This window comes from Clarias gariepinus, chromosome 7 (assembly GCF_024256425.1).
Source record: "Clarias gariepinus isolate MV-2021 ecotype Netherlands chromosome 7, CGAR_prim_01v2, whole genome shotgun sequence".
In the NCBI taxonomy this organism is placed as follows: domain Eukaryota; kingdom Metazoa; phylum Chordata; class Actinopteri; order Siluriformes; family Clariidae; genus Clarias; species Clarias gariepinus.
In genome coordinates this window covers 7,026,931-7,046,991 of record NC_071106.1, presented here as the reverse complement: position 1 = coordinate 7,046,991, position 20,061 = coordinate 7,026,931, and the positions used below count along the sequence as shown (strand labels likewise).

At 41.4% G+C, this 20,061-nt stretch overlaps 1 protein-coding gene across 1 annotated transcript; it reads left to right on the top strand.

The window, feature by feature from the left end:
• Positions 1–856: 856 nt before the first annotated feature.
• On the top strand, positions 857–19,141 carry LOC128528209 (extracellular calcium-sensing receptor-like). Its single transcript, XM_053500963.1, has 6 exons — positions 857–1,056; positions 15,767–16,055; positions 16,575–17,330; positions 17,425–17,652; positions 17,938–18,058; positions 18,225–19,141. The coding sequence occupies exons 1-6, from the start codon at positions 857–859 to the stop codon at positions 19,139–19,141; spliced, it is 2,511 nt and encodes an 836-aa protein (XP_053356938.1).
• Positions 19,142–20,061: the final 920 nt, after the last annotated feature.

The window sequence follows — 20,061 nt, the reverse complement described above, 5'->3', positions numbered from 1 at the left end:
GGCCTCAACCGTTTAGCTCCACGAATAAAACGGGCAACTAAAGGGTGTTTTCCCACAGTAGTCCCCTCGATTGGAACGTGGCAGGCTGAGATAGCGGCCACATACGTCCTAAGGGTACTAGGGCACAAGCCCGAGGACAACTTATCTTGCAGGAACTTCAGCACTGAAACAATTTGGCAGTGGACTGGGTCTACCTGCTTCGTCATGCACCAACTTTCAAAAACATTCCATTTGAGGGCATAAGCTTTTCTAGTGGAGGGAGCTCTAGCGGCTAGAATAGTGTCAATAACACTGGCTGGGAGACCAGCTTGACTTAGTTGGTCCCGTACGCCTGGACAGCCACCGTAGTCGAGCCATGGATGCAGCTGCTGGACCCTTTATGTGACCCAGGCAGTTGAGGCAGCACTGGATCGCTGGAGTAGGCCGGGCGGTGGAGGCAGCACTGACTTGCTCTCGTATACCAAGCAGCGAAGGCAGCACTGAGTCGTCCTCCCAGCCGGGCAGCCGATGCAGTACTGGGTCTTCCTCAACGCCGGGCAGCAGATGCAGCAGCGATCTATCCTTGTTGCCCGACATCGGCGGCAGCCCTGCTCGCTGTCGAGATCTAGCGTTGGTGGAGCCCTGAGGTCGGCGCAGGAAAGGGGAGCCAGTTCCGTGTCCGTTGGTGGACCTGGCTGAAGAGGCAGTGCCGGATCAAGGTAGGCCAGGCGGCAGAGGCAGCACTGCGTCGCTCTGGGAAATTGAGCGTCGTAGGCAGCGCGGGTTGTCCTCCAAGCCGGGTGGCAGATGCAGCATTGGGTTGTCCTGCCAGCCAGGTGATGGAGATGGTGCTGGTTCCTTTCTGTGGACCCGACTGATGAGGCAGTGCCAGATCAAGGTGGGCCAGGCGGCGGAGGCAGCACTGTGTCGCTCTGGGAATTTGAGCCCCATAGGCAGCGCTGAGTTGTCCTCCGAGCCGGGTGGCCGATGCAGCACTGGATTGGCCTCTCAGTCAGGTGATGGAGATGGTACTGGTTCCTTTCTGTGGACCCGGCTGATGAGGCAGCACCGGATCATGTGAGCCGGGCGGCGGAGGCAGCACTGTGTCGCTCTGGATACTTGAGCCTCATAGGCAGTGCTGGGTTGTCCTCCTAGCCGGGCGGCTGATGCAGTGCTGGGTTGCCCTCCCAGCCGGGCTTCCACTGCTGCGCTTGTATGGGGATAGAGTCTCACCGGAGACTCTCGGGGGTTGACGGCCCCTGTCCTAGGGCTTTACTGTGGGCCCCCCCTCTGCTATGCCCTTGTTTTAGGTCGAGCATTCCGTCACGAATCGGGTATAAAGGCTGATGTTACTTGCCGTGGGCGGATAAAGGGCAGGCATAAACGCAGAGGGTTCTTGTCAGATAACCGGTCTTTTATTGACACGTAAACAAACAAAACTTCCCCAAAACTAAATAACCAATGTACCGGCTACGGAGGCTTAAACTCATAGGCTCTCTACAACTCATAAAGACTTCTGACTGAACACACAGTACATAAAGACTTCTGACTGAACACACAGTACATAAAGACTTCTGACTGAACATACAGTACATGGAGACTTCTGACTAAACATACAGTACATGGAGACTTCTGACTAAACATACACTACATGGAGACTTCTGACTAAACATACAGTACATGGAGACTTCTGACTAAACATACAGTACATGGAGACTTCTGACTAAACATACAGTACATAGTTACTTCCAAGCCTAAACATACAGTACATGGAGACTTCTGACTAAACATACAGTACATGAAGACTTCTGACTAAACATACAGTACATAGTGACTTCCAAGCCTGGTACACATTCGTGCGCCCCAAAGAGCGACACACGCACACCTGCGCTCCTACGAGTGGCACACTACACATTCACGCTCTACGAGCGACACACGCACACCTATGATCCCAAGAGCGGCGTACTACCATACACTCACGCCCTTACGAGCGACACACGCACACCTATGTTCCTAAGAGCGGCGTACTACCATTCACGCTCTAACGAGCGACACATGCGCACCTATGCTCCTAAGAGCGGTGTACTACCATACACTCACGCCCTTACGAGTGACACACACACCTGCGCTTGTACGAGCGACATACCACACATTCCCGCTCTAACGAGCGACACTCGCACACCTTGGCTTAGAACAAAACATAACTTAAAACCAAGAAACAAATGGACAAAAGACACAAGAAACAGTACTCACATCATACACAAGTTAACGTAAATACACATATCTACTTATACCAGAGCCCAAGCCTTCCGAGCCAGTTTAAACATAAATTCCTAATAAACAAAACAAATGCCCACTAGACAGTCTTAATGCTCGACCCAGTTTCCCCGAACTAACAACCTTTTATAACGTCTCTAATGAGCCACCTCGGCTCAGGTGAAGCTTCATCATCACCTAACCACTTTCAAATAGCATGGAAGGAGAGCATCCTGAACTATAGAAAAGCTCTTAGTGTAGCTAGATCAACATATCTCTCCACTCTTATAGAAAATAACAAAAATAATCCTAGATTCTTATTTAATGCTGTAGCCAAATTAACCAGAAATAAGACCACTGCAGAAATCTCCACAACAACATCATGCAATAGTGAGGACTTCTTGAACTTTTTTAATAATAAAATTGTAAATATTAGGCATAAAATTGAGGTTTTGAAACCGAACAATGTAATTGATGCAGATGTTAATCTAGCCATGTCAGATCAGAACCTAGAATACTTTACTCCCCTTGAAGAGAATGAACTAATTTCACTCATCTCTTCTTCAAATTCATCAACCTGTATATTAGATCCTGTACCGACACATTTTCTTAAACAGATAGTACCAGCAATAACAAAACCCCCTGTTTTATGTTCCAAAATCTTTTAAATTAGCAGTTATCAAACCAATAATTAAGAAACCTGACCTCGACCCCTGTCAGCTGTCCAGTTACAGGCCAATATCAAACCTCCTCTTTATCTCTAAGATTCTGGAAAAGATAGTAGCGGAGCAGCTATGCTCATATATACATAGAAATGGCATACATGAACTGTATCAGTCAGGATTTAGGCCTCATCATAGTACAGAGACAGCACTCGTTAAAGTAGTAAATGACATTCTATTGGCCTCTGATCAGGGTTGTGTAACTATGCTTGTATTACTTGACCTCAGTGCAGTTTTTGACACCGTGGATCATAGTATTCTTCTTCACAGATTAGAAAATGTAGTAGGAATTAAGGGTACAGCCCTCTCCTGGCTCAGATCCTATCTGACCCATCGTTATCAGTATGTAGACTTAAATGGTGATTATTCTGCATGTTCTCTAGTGGAGTTTGGCGTTCCGCAGGGTTCAGTTTTGGGTCCACTGCTTTTTTCCCTTTACATGCTTCCTCTGGGCAACATAATCTGTAAGCATGGTATTAGTTTTCATTGTTATGCTGATGATACAGCTGTCTCAGCAAAACCCGATGAGAAAAAACAGCTTACTAAAGTTGAGCAATGTGTGCAGGACATAAGAAATTGGATGCTAAATAACTTCCTTCTGCTAAATCCGGATAAGACAGAAGTTCTAGTCATAGGACCACATACAGCTAGGAGTAAAATTTTAGATCACACCGTAACTTTAGATGGCCTTTCTGTTCCATCAAATGCAACAGTGAAAGACCTTGGTGTGATCATTAATTCCAGCCTTTCATTTGAAGCACATGTAGATAATATTACCAGGATAGCATTCTTTCACCTCAGAAATATTGCCAGGATAAGACATTTATTGTCGCTAAACGACGCAGAAAAACTAGTTCATGCTTTTATCACCTCTAGGTTGGACTATTGTAATGCCTTACTGTCTGGTTGTTCAGCTAGATGCATAAATAAGCTTCAGCTAGTCCAGAATGCAGCAGAGAGTCCTCACTAGAACCTCATATAGAAAGATATGAGCACATCACCCCTATCTTATCTTCACTCCATTGGCTCCCTGTGAAATTTCACATTGATTTTAAAATACTACTCTTGACATATAAAGCATTAAATGGTCTCGCGCCGCAGTACCTAAGCGAACTGCTGGTGTCTTACGATCCACCACGCCTACTTCGATCAAAGGATGCAGGCTGCTTGTCAGTACCGCGTATTATGAAAAATACAGCTGGGGGCAGAGCTTTTTCTTACAAAGCCCCAAAATTATGGAATAGTCTTCCAAATAGTGTTCGGGACTCAGACACAGTCTCAGTGTTCAAGTCCAGGCTAAAAACCTATTTATTTAGCCAAGCATTTTTATAAATAGATTTGCCATAGGTAAAGGAGCAGATCTGGGGGACTCATGGACGTAGAGTATTATGGTGAACTGGTATGTTTGGATGCTGTCTTCCTCACTCTCATTGATCACTCAGGTTTGCTGACGGTGAGGTGATTGTTTGCTTTACATGTCAGGAAGCCCTCATGTCTGTGTTTCCTTCTGGCTCTCCCTTTTAGTTATGCTGTCATAGTTAGTCCTGCCGGAGTCTCTGCTTGCACTCTACAGTTAATATACATTCACATTATACATTGTGTGACTGTGACCATACCTAACTGCCATGTCTCCTCTTCTTCTCTCCCCCCACCTCTTTTTCTTTCTTTTCTCCTCCTGTCTCCCCCTTTCACTCTTTCTCTCTCTCCGTCGAGCTACACATGTCGTTTCTGAGCTGCCAGTGATCCAGACTCCCTCTGCCCTCCGGACCTGTCTGACCCATCCTGGTGCCCCGCTTCTGGCTAAAGATCTCGTCACAATGTCTCTCTGGGATGCGTCTGGGGTCTGGGGATGGTTCTCTTTACCTAGAAGACGGTTCTGGCCTTGACTGGTGTTGGCAACTGTTTCTCTGGGGACTTGACAGTTCGATAGTTTATGACTGGAACTTCTTACAAGTCTACCTCGGTCTTCAATAACTACCTGGACTCCATATTAACATCAATTAACATCAGCTATTATAGCTGAACTGCTTCCCACCCTACACACTGTATAAATGCAGATCATTTACTGCTTTCTGTTTCACCCAAATGAGGATGGGTTCCCTGTTGAGTCTGGTTCCTCTCAAGGTTTCTTCCTATTACCATCTCAGGGAGTTTTTTCTTGCCACTGTCGCCCTCGGCTTGCTCACCAGGGACAAACTGACCATTTTGATTCATACAAATTCACATTTCATACAAACTTAAATAATTTTTTTGACTGTGTAAAGCTGCTTTGCGGCAATGAAAATTGCTAAAAGCGCTATACAAATAAAATTGAATTGAATTGAATTGAACCTAACCGAGGTGCCTTCTGGGAAACTGGGTCTTCTAACAAGACTACAAACACGGCCACAGTGCCCTCTAGGGGCAGTCCCTGACAATTACAGGGTTTATTATAATAGTAATATCATATTTGATAATAATTAACCTATGAATTTATGTTCATATATAATATTTGATAGCGATTATGTGTGTAGGGCTGGGAGTCTATGTCAGGGGGCATATACTTTTCTTTTTTCACGTGAGTCAGTCGTGCTCTTTAACCAATTAGATGTGACCTCGCCATTTCAACCAATCATAACCCACTAGGAGCGTGGGCTAAATCCTGTTTACATGAAACAAACCTGCTCCGGAGCAGGTTCAAGCTTATGGATATGTTGCTATGACAACAAATGCGAGAAGCACATCAAAGAACGAAACAATCCAAGATCAGGACAAATCTACAACAATCAAATCCAGCTAACTGAGGTAGTGACGTACGAAGAACAGACCCCAGGAGGGGCTCTATGACCCAATTGGTCTCATTACGCCTGCCAAGCAGAAAGGTATTCCAAGAGACAGGAAATAGGAGCTTAGCTCTACAAACATGGGACAAGCCACCAAAAATCTCAGAAATGAGGCCATCAAACTCTTCGAGGAGTATGTGCCACTGAGTCAAGTTAGGTTTCACACAGTAGTTAACAGATTAGTCGAGTCCAAGATCAAGTTAGCACCACTGGACCAGAGGGGAGAGCTGTCAAAGCTGAGATCTGTGGTGCAGTTTTTGCTGCATGTCCCAGAAAACACTTCGAGAAGCATGGGCGGATGGAAGTTGAACGTTTGTTCCACTTAGTAGACAGTCAGACTGTGCTCTGGGCCATTTAACTTGATAGTTATGGGTTCCAGACATTCTTTGCAAACAGAGTCGTGAAAATCCAAAAAGCTGAGCCAGCGAGTGACTGGTGGTGGATCCCAGGAAATGGCCTTGGAAAATCGATCCTGCAAGTTCTTGTCACAGAAATGGGGCAACAGAGACCACTGTTTGCATTGTACAGCGAGCAACACAGACAAAACAGAGAAGGTCATTGAGGAAATCGACAAACAAGAGTGTGTGAACAAAGTTGTCTTGGTTCCGGCAGAAGAACAGGCAGAAGAAAAATAAGTGTGAACTACTTGAGTTCAAGAACCAGTAGTTCAAGTGGGAGGTGTAAAGTTAAATAAGTGAAAGACTCAACATACAAGCACCATCTGTGACAGAGAATCACCACCCCACAGTATCTACTATGATGTAACTATGATGTCATAGTATAGGGTCTGTGTATAAAGACTGCATTCAGTAACATGTTCGACAGGGAAGCGCATCGGCTGCTGGTCATCTCAGGGACACTGATGGTATGATAATACGGCTCTTTACTTATACGAAGGACTGGTTATTTGAATCTTGATTGAGTTACTTGATATTTAATTAATTCACTATAGCGTGCAGCGTGTGGTGTAGATGTTCTCTACAGAAGGTGGTCAGGATCGGTGGTGGAAGCTGGGCCTTCCTCAGTCTTCTCAGAAAGAAAAGATGCTGTTGGGCTTTCTTGTGTAGGGAGCTGGTGTGGAGGGACCAGCTGAGGTCCTTCTCCAGGTAGACACCCAGGAATTTGGTGCTTTCGACGATCTCCACAGAGCAGCCGTTGATGCACAGCGGAGAATGGTCGCCTCCTGTCCACCTAAAGTCAACAACCATTTCCTTTGTCTTGTCAACATTCAGAGACAGGTTGTTGTCTTTACACCATTCTGATAGCCTCTGCCCTTCCTCTGTACGCTGACTCGCCGTTCTTGCTAATGAGGCCCATGGAGGTCGTGTCATCAGCAAACTTGATGATGTGATTTGAACCGTGTGTTACTACACAGTTATATCACTGAGTCAGCAGTGTGAACAGCAGAGGACTGAGCACACAGCCTTGTGGGGCCCCTGTGCTCAGTGTGGTGGTGCTGGAGGTGCAGTTCCCGATCTGTACTGACTGAGGCCTTCCGGTCAGAAAGTCCAGGATCCAGTTGCAGGCTCAGCTTCCGATCAGTTGTTAGGGGGTGATAGTGTTGAATGCTAAGCGATTTAAATCTTTCTTCCAAGCAGTTTTAATTTTACTTAAAGGGGTGTGACTCAAACCCATCAATCCACCATAAATAGTGGATATTAGGCCTTTACGCAGCGGGGACAAACAGAGGAGATTATCTATAATATTTGTAGCAGGAGCTTCAGGGAAATTCGGTATTAAAGAGCGAATGAAATGTCTTACTTGCAGATATCTAAAAAAGTTTGAATTGGGAAGGTTAAACCTTTCAGAAAGCTGCTCAAACGATGCAAACTTATGATCAACAAACAGATCTTTGCAAAGCTTGATACCCTTGTTGTACCATTCCTGAAACACTGAATCATGTAAAGAAGGTTGGAAGAGATAGTAAGAGACAATAGGACTGGAAAGAGAAAAGCCCAGAAGACCGCAGTGCTTTCTGAACTGAGCCAAAAATGCGGGAAACTCTCAAGGTATGCCTAACAACTGAGTTATTCATTAATTTTATTGAGGGGATGGAGAGTGCAGATCCAAGGAGTGCAGAGACAGAAAGATTTTTGACAGACTTTATCTCCATTTCCACCCAGACAGGCTGATTAGGTTGGTTATAAAAATATGCCCAAAAGATGACAGATCGAATGTTTGCTGCCCAGTAGTAAAAGCGAAAATTAGGCAGAGCCATGCCACCGTCTCTTTTAGATCTTTGAAGTAGGGACTTATTTAATCGTGGATGTTTTCCTTTCCAAAGGTAAGAGGATATAATTGAGTCTAAAGCACCAAAGTAAGATTTGGGAATGAAAACAGGTACAGACTGAAAGAGATATAAAAATTTAGGAAGAATACTCATTTTAATGGCATTAATGCGGCCCACCAGGGACATGGACAGTGGTGACCATTTTTCCAAGTCCTTTTTAGTTTGGGTTAACAACCTAGTAAAATTTTCTTTAAAAAGGTTTTTATGTTTCCTTGTGATTGTAATACCAAGATAGGTAAACTGATTTTTCACTATGTTAAATGGAAAATTGTGCATACCAGTTGTTACTGCTGTATTAATAAGCAGAAAAAGTTCACTTTTGCGCAAATTCAATTTATATCCTGAAAAGTAGCTAAATTCACTAAGCAATGACAGCACAGGTGGAAGGGAGGAGATTGGATTTGATTTAAAACGTAGAAGATCATCTGCATAAAGGGAAACTTTATGTTTCCTGCCTCCAAATCCCAGATATATTCCTACAACTGCGGAATGCAATTGCTAGTGGCTCAATGGCAAGGTTAAAGAGCAACGGGCTAAGAGGACACCCCTGACGAGTTCCCCGCTGAAGGCTGAATGGTTGAGACTGCTGAACATTTGTCAGAACTGAGGCAGTAGGGCTTTGAATATAATAATTTAACCCAAGTGATAAAACTTTGAAAAAAATTGAATTTTTCTAAAGCCCTAAATAAGTACTCCCATTCCACACAATCAAAAGCCTTTTCAGCATCCAAAGAAAGGACACACTCAGGGATCCCCTCTGATGGTGTGTACAGGACATCCATAAGACGTTGAATGTTAAAGTAAGAAAAGCGATTTTTGACAAAACCGGTCTGGTCCTCAGATATAATAGAGGGTAACACAATCTCTAATTTACGAGCCAAGACTTTAGCAAGGATTTTAACATCCACGTTGAGAAGAGAGATTGGTCTATATGACGAGCACTCTGTTGGGTCTTTATCTCTCTTTGCTATAAGGGTTATGCGAGCCTCATTAAATGACGCAGGCATCTTACCTTGCTTAAAAGATTCAGAAAGAACCAAAGCTAGTTGTGGTGCAAGGTATGAGGAGAATGATTTAAAAAACTCTGCAGGGAACCCATCAGGACCCAGGGACTTACCAGATTGCAATGATGAGATAGCGGAACTGATCTCCTCTTGTGATATGGGCTCTTCTAATCTTAATCTAGAATCAGGGGACAGTGTTGGGATATCTAGTTGATTCAAGAAATTCTCAAGTGAATTACAGTCCTTTGGAAACTCAGAAGTATATAATCGAGAATAAAAATTCTTGAATGCATCATTAATTTTAGAATGGTCGGTAGTGATGGTACCATCCTCCATCCGAATTTTTGTAATGTGTTGCTGTGCTCTAAAACCTCTTAACTGATTAGCTAAAAGTTTCCCAGATTTATCACCATGAATGTAAAATTGGCTCCTACTCTTTAATAATTGGCATTCAATTACATGCGTCGAGATGAGTTCAAAATTAGTTTGCAATTCTATGCGTTTTTTATACAGATCAGGGTTTTTAAATAGAGCATACTGCTGATCAATTTCTTTAATTTGGTTGGTCAAATCTTTTCGTTCTTTATATGCCTTCCTTTTTATATTTGCAGTATATGAAATTATCTGTCTCCTGAGGTAGGCTTTTAGAGCATCCCAAACTGTTAAACATGACACTTCAGGTGTTTCATTTGTGTTCAAGAAAAAAAAATATCTGGTCTTCCATGAATTTTTTAAAATCATTCTCTATCAATAATGGAGAAATAAAGCGCCAATGTTTATTAATTTGAGGAAGATTGGGGAGCTTTATAGACATAACAACTGGTGCATGATCCGATATCACAATGCTCTGATAAGCGCAGGAGCTAACCATGGGGATCAGTTGATTATCTACAAAGAAATAATCAATTCTGGAGAAAGTATGATGAACATGTGAGAAAAAGGAGTATTCTCTCTTTTTTGGATTAAGGAAGCGCCATATGTCAGAGATACCAAAACTGCAAAGATAGGACTGAAGTAGCGTGGCGGATTTACTCAGAGGTATAGGATTGGGAGATGACCTGTCAAGTGATGGATCTAAACAGCAGTTGAAGTCTCCCCCTAATATGAGAGAGTATGAGCTCAGATCTGGTAGAACAGAGAAGAAATGTTCAAAGAAGGAAACATCATCGTAATTAGGGGCATATAAATTAGCCAACACTACATTAGTATTAAATAACTTCCCTGAAACAATGATATAACGACCATGTATATCCGCAATAATATTATGCTGCTCAAAAGAGATGTTTGGATTGATCAGAATTGAGACACCCCTAGCTTTGGCCTGAAAGGTCGAGTGGTAGTGCTGCCCTCTCCAACGCGACATAAGGCGAGAATTATCGGACCTGCGAATGTGAGTTTCTTGTAAAAATGCGATTGCAGTGTTAAGTTGTTTAAGGTGTGAGAACAACTTCCTTCTCTTGACCGGATGGTTTAAACCCTTAACATTCCAGCTCACAAAGTTTAAAGAACTATTCATTCTCCCTGAGAGGAGATGCAGGTAGATAAACACAGATAGTAATGAAATGCCTAGCGTCAGCTATAAAACAAAAGTGTAAAACACAGAGCAACCTATCAAAGATCCACCATGTATACTGAACTAACACAATACTGGCTTTGGAGAACCCCCACCCCTGCCCCACACACCCCTCCCCCACACACCCCACTGCCCCCAAACAAACAAAGATAGCTGCTAACCAACAAAGCAGCAAGCTTTTCCAGCCTTCCATTCTCCACCTAAACAATCTTCCTGCCGCTAACCACACCATCTTCTGCTCCGACACAGTTTACAAAAACTAAGAATTAAATATATAAATAAAACATTTCCCCATTCCAATACTGAAATCTCTCAATAAGAGAAAAACACAAAACAACCCCCCTCCCCCCACGTCACATTGTAACTCTAAAAAATAAACAAACATATAAATTACACGTGACTAGAAATAGAGAAAATAATAATAGAAAAATACCAGGAAAATTCCTCTTACCAGGAAAAAACGAAACATGGCTAGATTTAAAGTAAAAAAAAAGGGTACTTTCCTGAGAATTGTAGTATTAAAAATAATAATACAGTGCACTACGTAGTTTTCTGCAGACTGTCTATGTGTTTCTGTGCCTCTACCGAGCGTAGCCACCTCTTCTGTCCGGTAGAGAGAGTTATCCGGAGCCGTGCTGGATACAAAAGAGAAGGCCGGAGTCCACGGTTGTATAACTCAGTCATAACGTCTTTATACTCGGCTCGCTGGCTTAAAACTTCGGGAGCGTAGTCTTCCACGATACGAACCTGCTGACCGCGGTATTCCAGCTTCCCTCTCCGCCGAGCCTCCCGAACCAGAAGGTCTTTAACCTGGTACCAGCGCACACGGAGAATGACCGGCCGAGGTCTCTGACCTGAAGCGGGTTTGGATGTAGGTATGCGGTGGGCTCTGTCAATCTCAGGCGGGGATGGAAGCGTTTCACTCCCAAACACCTCGCACAAAAATTTTGAGAAGAACTCGGTAGGGAGTCCACTCTCAGTACCCTCCGGAAGACCCAGGACACGCAGGTTTTGTCTCCTGCTCCGGCCTTCTAAGTCTACTTTGGCCGTTAACTTAGTGTTACTTTCCCAAAGTCCGGAGCAGATGTTTTCCAACTTGCTCACCCGCTGGCTCAGGTCATCTGTAGCGAGTTCTAATGAAGGTAAGCGCTGTCCATGGTCCTCGACTTGGGCTTGGATTTGGTCCAGTTTACTTTCCAGTAAACTAAACTATGATTTAAATTCAGCTGCTAACGCTTCACGGTGTTTGTCTAACAGTGCTGAGATAGCCTCGACTGTTAGAGCGGTCACAGTGTTGTCTTTTTTCCCGGCCTTAACACTCCTTGTAGCCATTATAAATAAAAAAAGTATGTAACCGTGGGGTAGAGTACAAAGTTATTGTATCCTAAAGATTTAGTTTAGCATTTAGAAACGGATAAGGGAATGAAGGAATGTAAAATTGTCGGAGCACCTAACTCACACGTCTACTCCATGTGGCCGCTAACCGGAAGTCAAGCTGTCTTCCACTCTTGTCAAATCAATTTTCAACACCCTAAAGGAAATCAAGCTAGATCAGAAAGTGACTGTTCATCACTTTCAGAGATCTTTAGGTCCCATGGCAGCTGCGTTCACGGTGATACCTTTGGGCCATCTGCATATGAGAGCGTTTCAGTTGTGGTGAAGGTATTTCACTCAAGGGCCAATCCCCAGAGGCAAATAAGGGTTACGCGCCAGGCTACCATGTCCTAGTGTGGGTGGACAACACTATGATAGTCTTGTACATAAATCGCCAGGGCGGACTGCGCTTGCCCCGCTTGAACAAGCTAGCGCACCAGGTTCTTCTTTGGGCACAGGAAAAGTTCCTGTCCCTCTGGGCAATTTACATTCTGGGGCATGTGAATGTGGGAGCAGACTTGCTGTCCAGACAAGCTGTGACACACGGGAAATGGAAACTCCACCCCGAAGTAGTCAGTCAAATCTGGGAGAGATTTTATGTAGCAGAGGTGGACCTCTTTGCCAAGAAACAGCACAATGTCCCCTTTACTACTCTCTGACTCCTCCAACTCCCCTGGGTCTGGACGCGATGGCCCATACGTGGCCCAGATTACGCCTTTATGCATTTCCTCTGATAGCTCTGCTCCCGGGAGTCCTAGTGAGGGTCTGTCAACAGGGTTTGAGCGCCCCGTTGGCCAACCAGAGTGGGGTTCTTGAATCTAACATCTCTCCTCAATGGCTTACCATGGGTGATTCCAGTGAGGAGTAATCTTCTGTCTCAGCCGCGAAGGACAATATTTCATCCCCAGCCCGAGCTCTGAAACCTTCATGTTTGGTCCCTGAGGGGGACCAATTAAGAGATACTGGTCTTTCAGCCAGCGTAATCCTGGCTGGAAGACCAGGGCTCCATCTACTAGAAAAACTTATGCCCTCAAATAGAGTGTATTTGAAAGTTGGTCATGGCAAAACATGTAGACTCACTCCACTGCCGAATTGTTTCAGTGCTGGAGTTTCTACAAAAAAAAATTGTCCTCAGGCTTATGCCCTAGTATTCTCAGAATGTATGTAGCCACTATTTCGGCTTGTCATGTTCTGACTAATGGGGTTTCTGTGGGAAAGCACCCTTTAGTTGCCTTTTTTATTCGTGGAGCTAAACGGTTGAGGCCGCCCACTAGAGCAACTAGAGTTTGGGACTTAGCTATTATGCTTGAGGGTCTGATCAACACCCCTTTTAAGCCACTAGAGTCAGCGCCTGTCGGGCCTCTGACTCTCAAGATGGTTTTTCTTATGGCCATTATTTCTTTGAAAAGATTTGGAGATCTGCAGGCTTTGTCAGTCTCCCCATCCTGCCTAGACTCTGCCTCTGGTCTAGTCAAGGTCATTTTGCATCCTCACCCAAAATATCTTCCGAAAGGTCCATTCTCGACCATGCATCCAGTTGTTCTTGAAGCTTTCTGTCCTCTGCCTTTTACAGCTCCGGAGCAGGAGAGACTTCACTTACTGTGTCCAGTATGTAATCTTCAGATATACATCAACTGCACCAGACAGTGGCATAAGTCAGAGCACCCATTTGATATAAGCAGAGCAGAGCACCTCGTAAGCTATTGCCTTAGCCTACGAGGCGCATGGTCATACTTCACCTCTAGGAATCAGGGCTCATTCGACCAGGGGGATTACCTTATCTATTGCGCTGGCAAAAGTTGTCCCCTTGCAGCAAGTGTGTAATGCGGCAGGTTGGTCCTCTCCGCACACATTTGTCAGATTTTATAGTTTGGATGTTCATGCTACTCTGGGCTCACAGGTCCTCGAGTCAGCCTCCCAGAGCTAGGTCTGAGACCTCCTTGGCTATTATGCGAACACACAACACAACCCTGGGGGCCCAGACACTTGCAGTGCGACGGCGTTGGTATTCTTTTTCCCATAGCGTTTTCACACAGCATAGAGTATAGCTTTTGAAAGCAAACATCTCGGGTTACATTGCTGTAACCCTGTTCCTTGGAAAAGTGGGAACTAGATGCTGCGCTCCAATGCCGCATTGATTGTGTGACTGGACGACCTTTCAGACAAAATTGACCTGAGGATGTTTCCGGTTCACTCCTATTTATAACCTGCAGGTGCACTTCATCAGATGACATCACTTAACCGAGGTTATATGTAGCCAAAATTTGGCGTGTTTGATACACACATGCTTCACAACCGGTAACACAAAAAGATGTTCCCATAGCGTTTTTCATGCAGCATCTCGTTTCCACTTTTTCAGAAAACAGGTTTACAACAAAGTAACCCAAGACGGAGAGACATAAAAAAGATGCAGCCCTATTTACTCTATTTTAGATAAAGACCACCACTCACTCTTCCAAAGAGAACAGGTTGCTCAGTTGCAGTAAGAATTTTCCAATGTGACTCTGGATTTCATAATATTGCAGAGGAGGGAGTGGCTCTCAGCAAATTCCAAAGAAAAGCACAAAGGAGGGGATAACTGCCCCAGACCAGACCCTGGGTCTTGCTGGCTATTATGGAAAGTTTGTTCCTAATTTTTTGGAGTTTACCACCCTGCTGACTGTCCTTACTAAAAAGGCGGACCACATCAAGTCCAATGGATGGAGCCTGGCAAATTGTCTTTTAACATGTGCCAGCAGTGTTATGTCTGCTTTGATCACGTGCCACTCCAATGGCCCTACTACATGAAGAATTCCAATAAGCAGATCATGTATTGATATCTGGCATAGCAGTCAATTATTTTCAAGTTGTTTTACAGACAAAGGACATGGATGGTTGTGGGTTATAGGGGCTTGGTCAATGAATGTGTGCTTCTTTGTGCTTGAAGGAAACAAAGAGAAAGAGAGAGAGAAAAAGAGAGAGAGAGAGAGAGAGAGGGAGACCTTGTAAAAACTGTGGTCTGTAATTCACAGAGAGCAATTGCAAATAATTTTGTTAAATCTCTTGAACTAAACCTTAAAGTTCACACTTCAAGCACATCTTAACTGCTTCATTTACTATCCATTGTGCTTGTGTACAAAAATATTTATGGAACTGAATAAATAAAAGTAATTAAACCATGCAAACAGACTGGCCACATGGTTTAACAGCAAATGCAGGAATAGCATGCATTAGACACAAAAAAGTAGCTGTATGTATATTAGGTAGCCAATCAAATATAATAGTTTTCAGCTACCATCTGCCCCTTAGTGACATCACAATGCTCACCAGATTTTGATTTGTTTACATTGGATTGCCATACCTGAAAAAACCCAAGCATGTTAATAAATATCAGAAGAACATATATGTTAAGCACTAACCCAGCCAAAGAGGTGGACAATATTTATTATGTTATTCCTTGTACTACTCCTTTCTCTTAACCTGTCAAAGGGAGAAAAATGTCATATTCTAAAAAAAACAGACAGGTCTTTTCTATCTAGAGATGGGGATGTAATCATTGGAGCAATCTTTTCAATACATTATGATACACAAATGCAGTTACTGCCCTATACCGAACAACCTCACCCTTTAATCTGCATTAGGTGAGTTGTTTTGGAAAATTACTTATTTGAGCCTTTAAAAAAAGCTGGAATGTATTTAAGTTTTATATTTAATGTTTTTATTAAGTATGTAATTATACTTTTCTTTATTTTTATAAATATTTATAGATTTAACCTTAGAGGATTACGCTTTGCACAGACCATGACGTTTGCAATTGATGAAATCAACAAAAACAACTACTTGCTCCCAAATATCTTAATTGGTTACAAGATTTATGACAATTGTGGCTCAGGATTGTTAAGTATGAGAGCAGCCATGGCTTTGATGAATGGTGTGGACGTTACAGCAGCTGCTGCCTGCTCTGGACAAGCAGTTGTAAAAGCCATTATAGGGGAAGCACAGTCTACTCCCACTATAGCACTCACAAAAACTACAGGACCATTTAGGATCCCAGTGGTAAAAATAACTGATATGAATTATTTTATGTCTGTATAGTAAATAGTTATAGTTATAATAATTAGAGAATCATATATAATAATAATATATCATAATTTTATTAAAAAATGCCTACAGCAAAAATAGCTTTTAATATATTGGGTATATTTATTAATTATGCATTTTAAATAAATCTCTTTAACCTCAACAGCTAAGAGAAGCTCATATATATATATATATATATATATATATATATATATATATATATATATATATATATATATATTTTTTTTATTAAACATTTCTAGCAAGTACTTATATCAATTAGTGAGAAGTTAAGCTTTTATGTTTAATATTATCAAATATCAAATGTGATGATGTTAAACATATGTGCTGTGAGATTGTTATTCTTACAAGCAGAACACTGGCATACAGGGTAACAGTGCAATCTCACAGCATCAAAGTAAATAAATATCTAAATATGTGCTATAAGATGCAATTAAACAGGCTTTAATGTTTTATCTACCTTTCTTTACTTAGATTAGTCATGGTGCCACATGTGAATGTTTAAGCAACAGAAAAGAGTATCACTCCTTCTTCAGGACCATAGCAAGTGACTACTATCAAAGTAGAGCACTGGCATATTTGGTCAAGCACTTTGGGTGGTCTTGGGTAGGAGCTGTGAATAGTAATAATGACTATGGCAACAATGGAATGGCCATTTTTTTAAATGCAGCCAAAGAGGAGGGAATATGTGTTGAGTACTCTGAGAAATTTGATGGGTCAGATACTGCAAAAATTATGAAAGTGGCCAATATTATTAAAAGAGGCACAGCAAGAGTAATTATTGTATTTCTTGCCCACTTTGACATGAACATTCTAATAGACCAGCTTATTCAAATGAATGTCACTGGCTACCAGATGATTGGTGTTGAAGCATGGATTACTGCTGTCAATCTAGTAACCCCAGCAAGTTACAACATATTGGCTGGATCCATTGGTTTTGATGTGGGGAAATTGAACATTAATAGTTTTGCTGACTATGTTGTAAATGAATTTTGGGAAACAGCAGTCCCTTGCTTGCAAATGAAGGAAAACATTTCTCAAACGGAAGAAAATTGTGATAATTATAAACATATGATCCCTTTTAAGAACTACAATGATGATATATCAGAATTGAGATATGCAAAGAACATTTACAATGCAGTTTATGCTGTTGCCCATTCTCTACACAGACTGTTGAGATGCAAAGAAAACCAAAATTGTGAGAAAAAAGAAACAATACAACCATGGCAGGTAACTAAAACAATACCAAAGTCGGTTATGTTAGTGACTGATATTGGCCAAAAGTTAATACTTGTTTTATACTTGCTTTCTTTTCTCATTAAAGGTTATTGAAGATCTACAAAAGGTAAATTTTACAACAAAATTAAAAGAACAAGTGTGGTTTGACAATACCGGGGCAGTGGCTGCAAAATACGATGTGGTAAACTGGCAACGAGGGATCAATGGAGAAGTGCAATTTAAAGCTGTGGGGTATTATGATGCCTCTTTACCAAGTGGGAAACAGTTTGTCCTAAACACTGAAGACATAGTGTGGGCTGGAGAGAAGAGAGAGGTATATAGTTTTTTGGTTTTTATTTTTATTCATTTTATGGAAATATAAAGTGAAACAGATAAGTCCCTACGGACTTTATTCAAATAAACATTTCCTAAAAATATGTTTACATAAATCTATTCACTGAATATAGATGAAAGAATTTATACAATAATAGTGCTTTAAAAATAATGAATAAACCAACTTAATGAGCTCATGTTTATGGGTCAACAGCTTCATGGAATTGTTAGATAGTAGACTATGAATTTAAGGTTTTAAGAATTTAAATATTGCTCACATTAGAAGCCAAGGTCTGTGTGCAGTGAGAGCTGTCCTCCAGGAACCAGGAAAGCTGCGCAGAAAGGAAGGCCTGTCTGCTGCTATGACTGTATACCATGTGCAGAGGGAGAGATCAGTAACCAGACAGGTAATGTCAGCTTTAGTGAGTTTCAAAGACAAAGTGTAAACCACACATTATGTATCATCCTTTTATTATTTAGGATACAGCTCATGAACAAGTGTTATAATAAATAACCTCATATGATAAAATATATTTTCCTCTCTAATAAGAAAAGCTATAATTTTTTTTTCAGATTCCAATAACTGTGAGCAGTGTCCAGGAGAATATTGGTCTAATGCTGGTAGAGATAAATGTGTGTTAAAGGTCATAGAGTTTCTTTCAATGACAGAGGTTATGGGAATAATGCTAGTGTTTTTTTCTTTGTTTGGAGCTGTTCTAACTGTGTTAGTAGCTGTTTTATTTCTAATAGAAAAAGACACTGCCATTGTTAAGGCCAACAACTCAGAGCTGAGCTTCCTGCTCCTGTTCTCCCTGACTCTGTGCTTCCTCTGTTCACTTACTTTCATTGGTCGGCCTTCCGAGTGGTCCTGTATGCTGCGCCACACAACGTTTGGGATCACATTTGTCCTCTGTATCTCCTGTATTTTGGGAAAAACAGTAGTTGTGCTAATGGCCTTCAGGGCTACAATTCCAGGCAGTAATGTCATTAAATGGTTTGGGCCTCTACAGCAGAGATTTACTGTTCTTACTTTCACTTGTATACAGGCCCTTATTTGTGTGCTGTGGTTAACAGTTTCTCCTCCTTTCTCATACAAGAACATGAACTACTACAAGGAAAAAATCATACTGGAATGTAACTTGGGCTCAGCTATAGGTTTTTGGGCTGTGCTGGGGTACATAGGGGTTCTGGCTTTCTTGTGCTTTATTTTGGCTTTTCTAGCTAGAAAGCTGCCAGATAATTTTAATGAAGCTAAATGTATCACATTTAGCATACTTATATTTTGTGCTGTGTGGATCACCTTTATCCCTGCTTATATCAGCTCTCCTGGAAAATTTACTGTAGCTATAGAGATATTTGCTATTTTAGCTTCCAGTTTTGCTTTACTATTCTGTATATTTACACCTAAATGTTATATTATTTTGTTTAAACCTAAACTAAACACAAAGAGAAATGTCATGGGTAAGATGTCATCTAAATCACTTTATTAATAATAATAATAATAATAATAATAATAATAATAATAATAATGTTTTTATTCATTGCAAAGCTTTATTTTATCTCAATAAACACTAGTTGTCAATAGAATGACTAATCTGTTTTCATTGAATCACTCAGCGAAATGTCTGTTTAATTTTGTCTTTGTCTATCCTCCATCTTCATTCAAAATGAAACAGCCAATTCTAATTTATTCTAGCATCATTCATGTGTAGTCATGCATGATGAAACAACAAGGCTTAAAAGAATCGTATTTGTAATTTTTCAACAAATATTGTTTATGTGTTATGTGTTATTGTTGTGTGTATAATATCTGACTGTCTAAATAAAAATTGCCTAAACATAATGTTAACATAATGTTATAAATAACAATTAAAATATAACTATACATTACTAATACATTTATATATAGTTAAACTGTATATGTTATAATTATATCCACACTTTTTATGCATGAGGACAGAATAAACATGAAGAAAATTTTAATAAAAATAGCCATTGCATCTTATTCCTCCAGACAGACATTATGTAGCCAGCAACATTCAATGAAGATTTCATTATTTGATTATTTTTCCCTTTGATTATTGAAGCTTTTGTTTAAAAAAATCTTAAGCCACATAATAACATTCATTACTGGCCCAAGTTGAATTCATTTTTGGCAGAGATATTATATTAATGATGGGAAAGCTGAATCACGTGCATGACGTCTACTCCAGCACATGCTAAAGACTTTTAATGGTCACTCCATGTATGAAATTTTTCCTCATCCTTCCAGAACCACTCCTTCACAGTTTGAGTACTGGTGCTATAAGGGGAGAAAAACCCAATAGATTGGATACCCTGATCATTCAGTATACTCAAGTCATCAACTGACTTCATTTTATTGCCACATAACATTGCTGAACCTAGACCT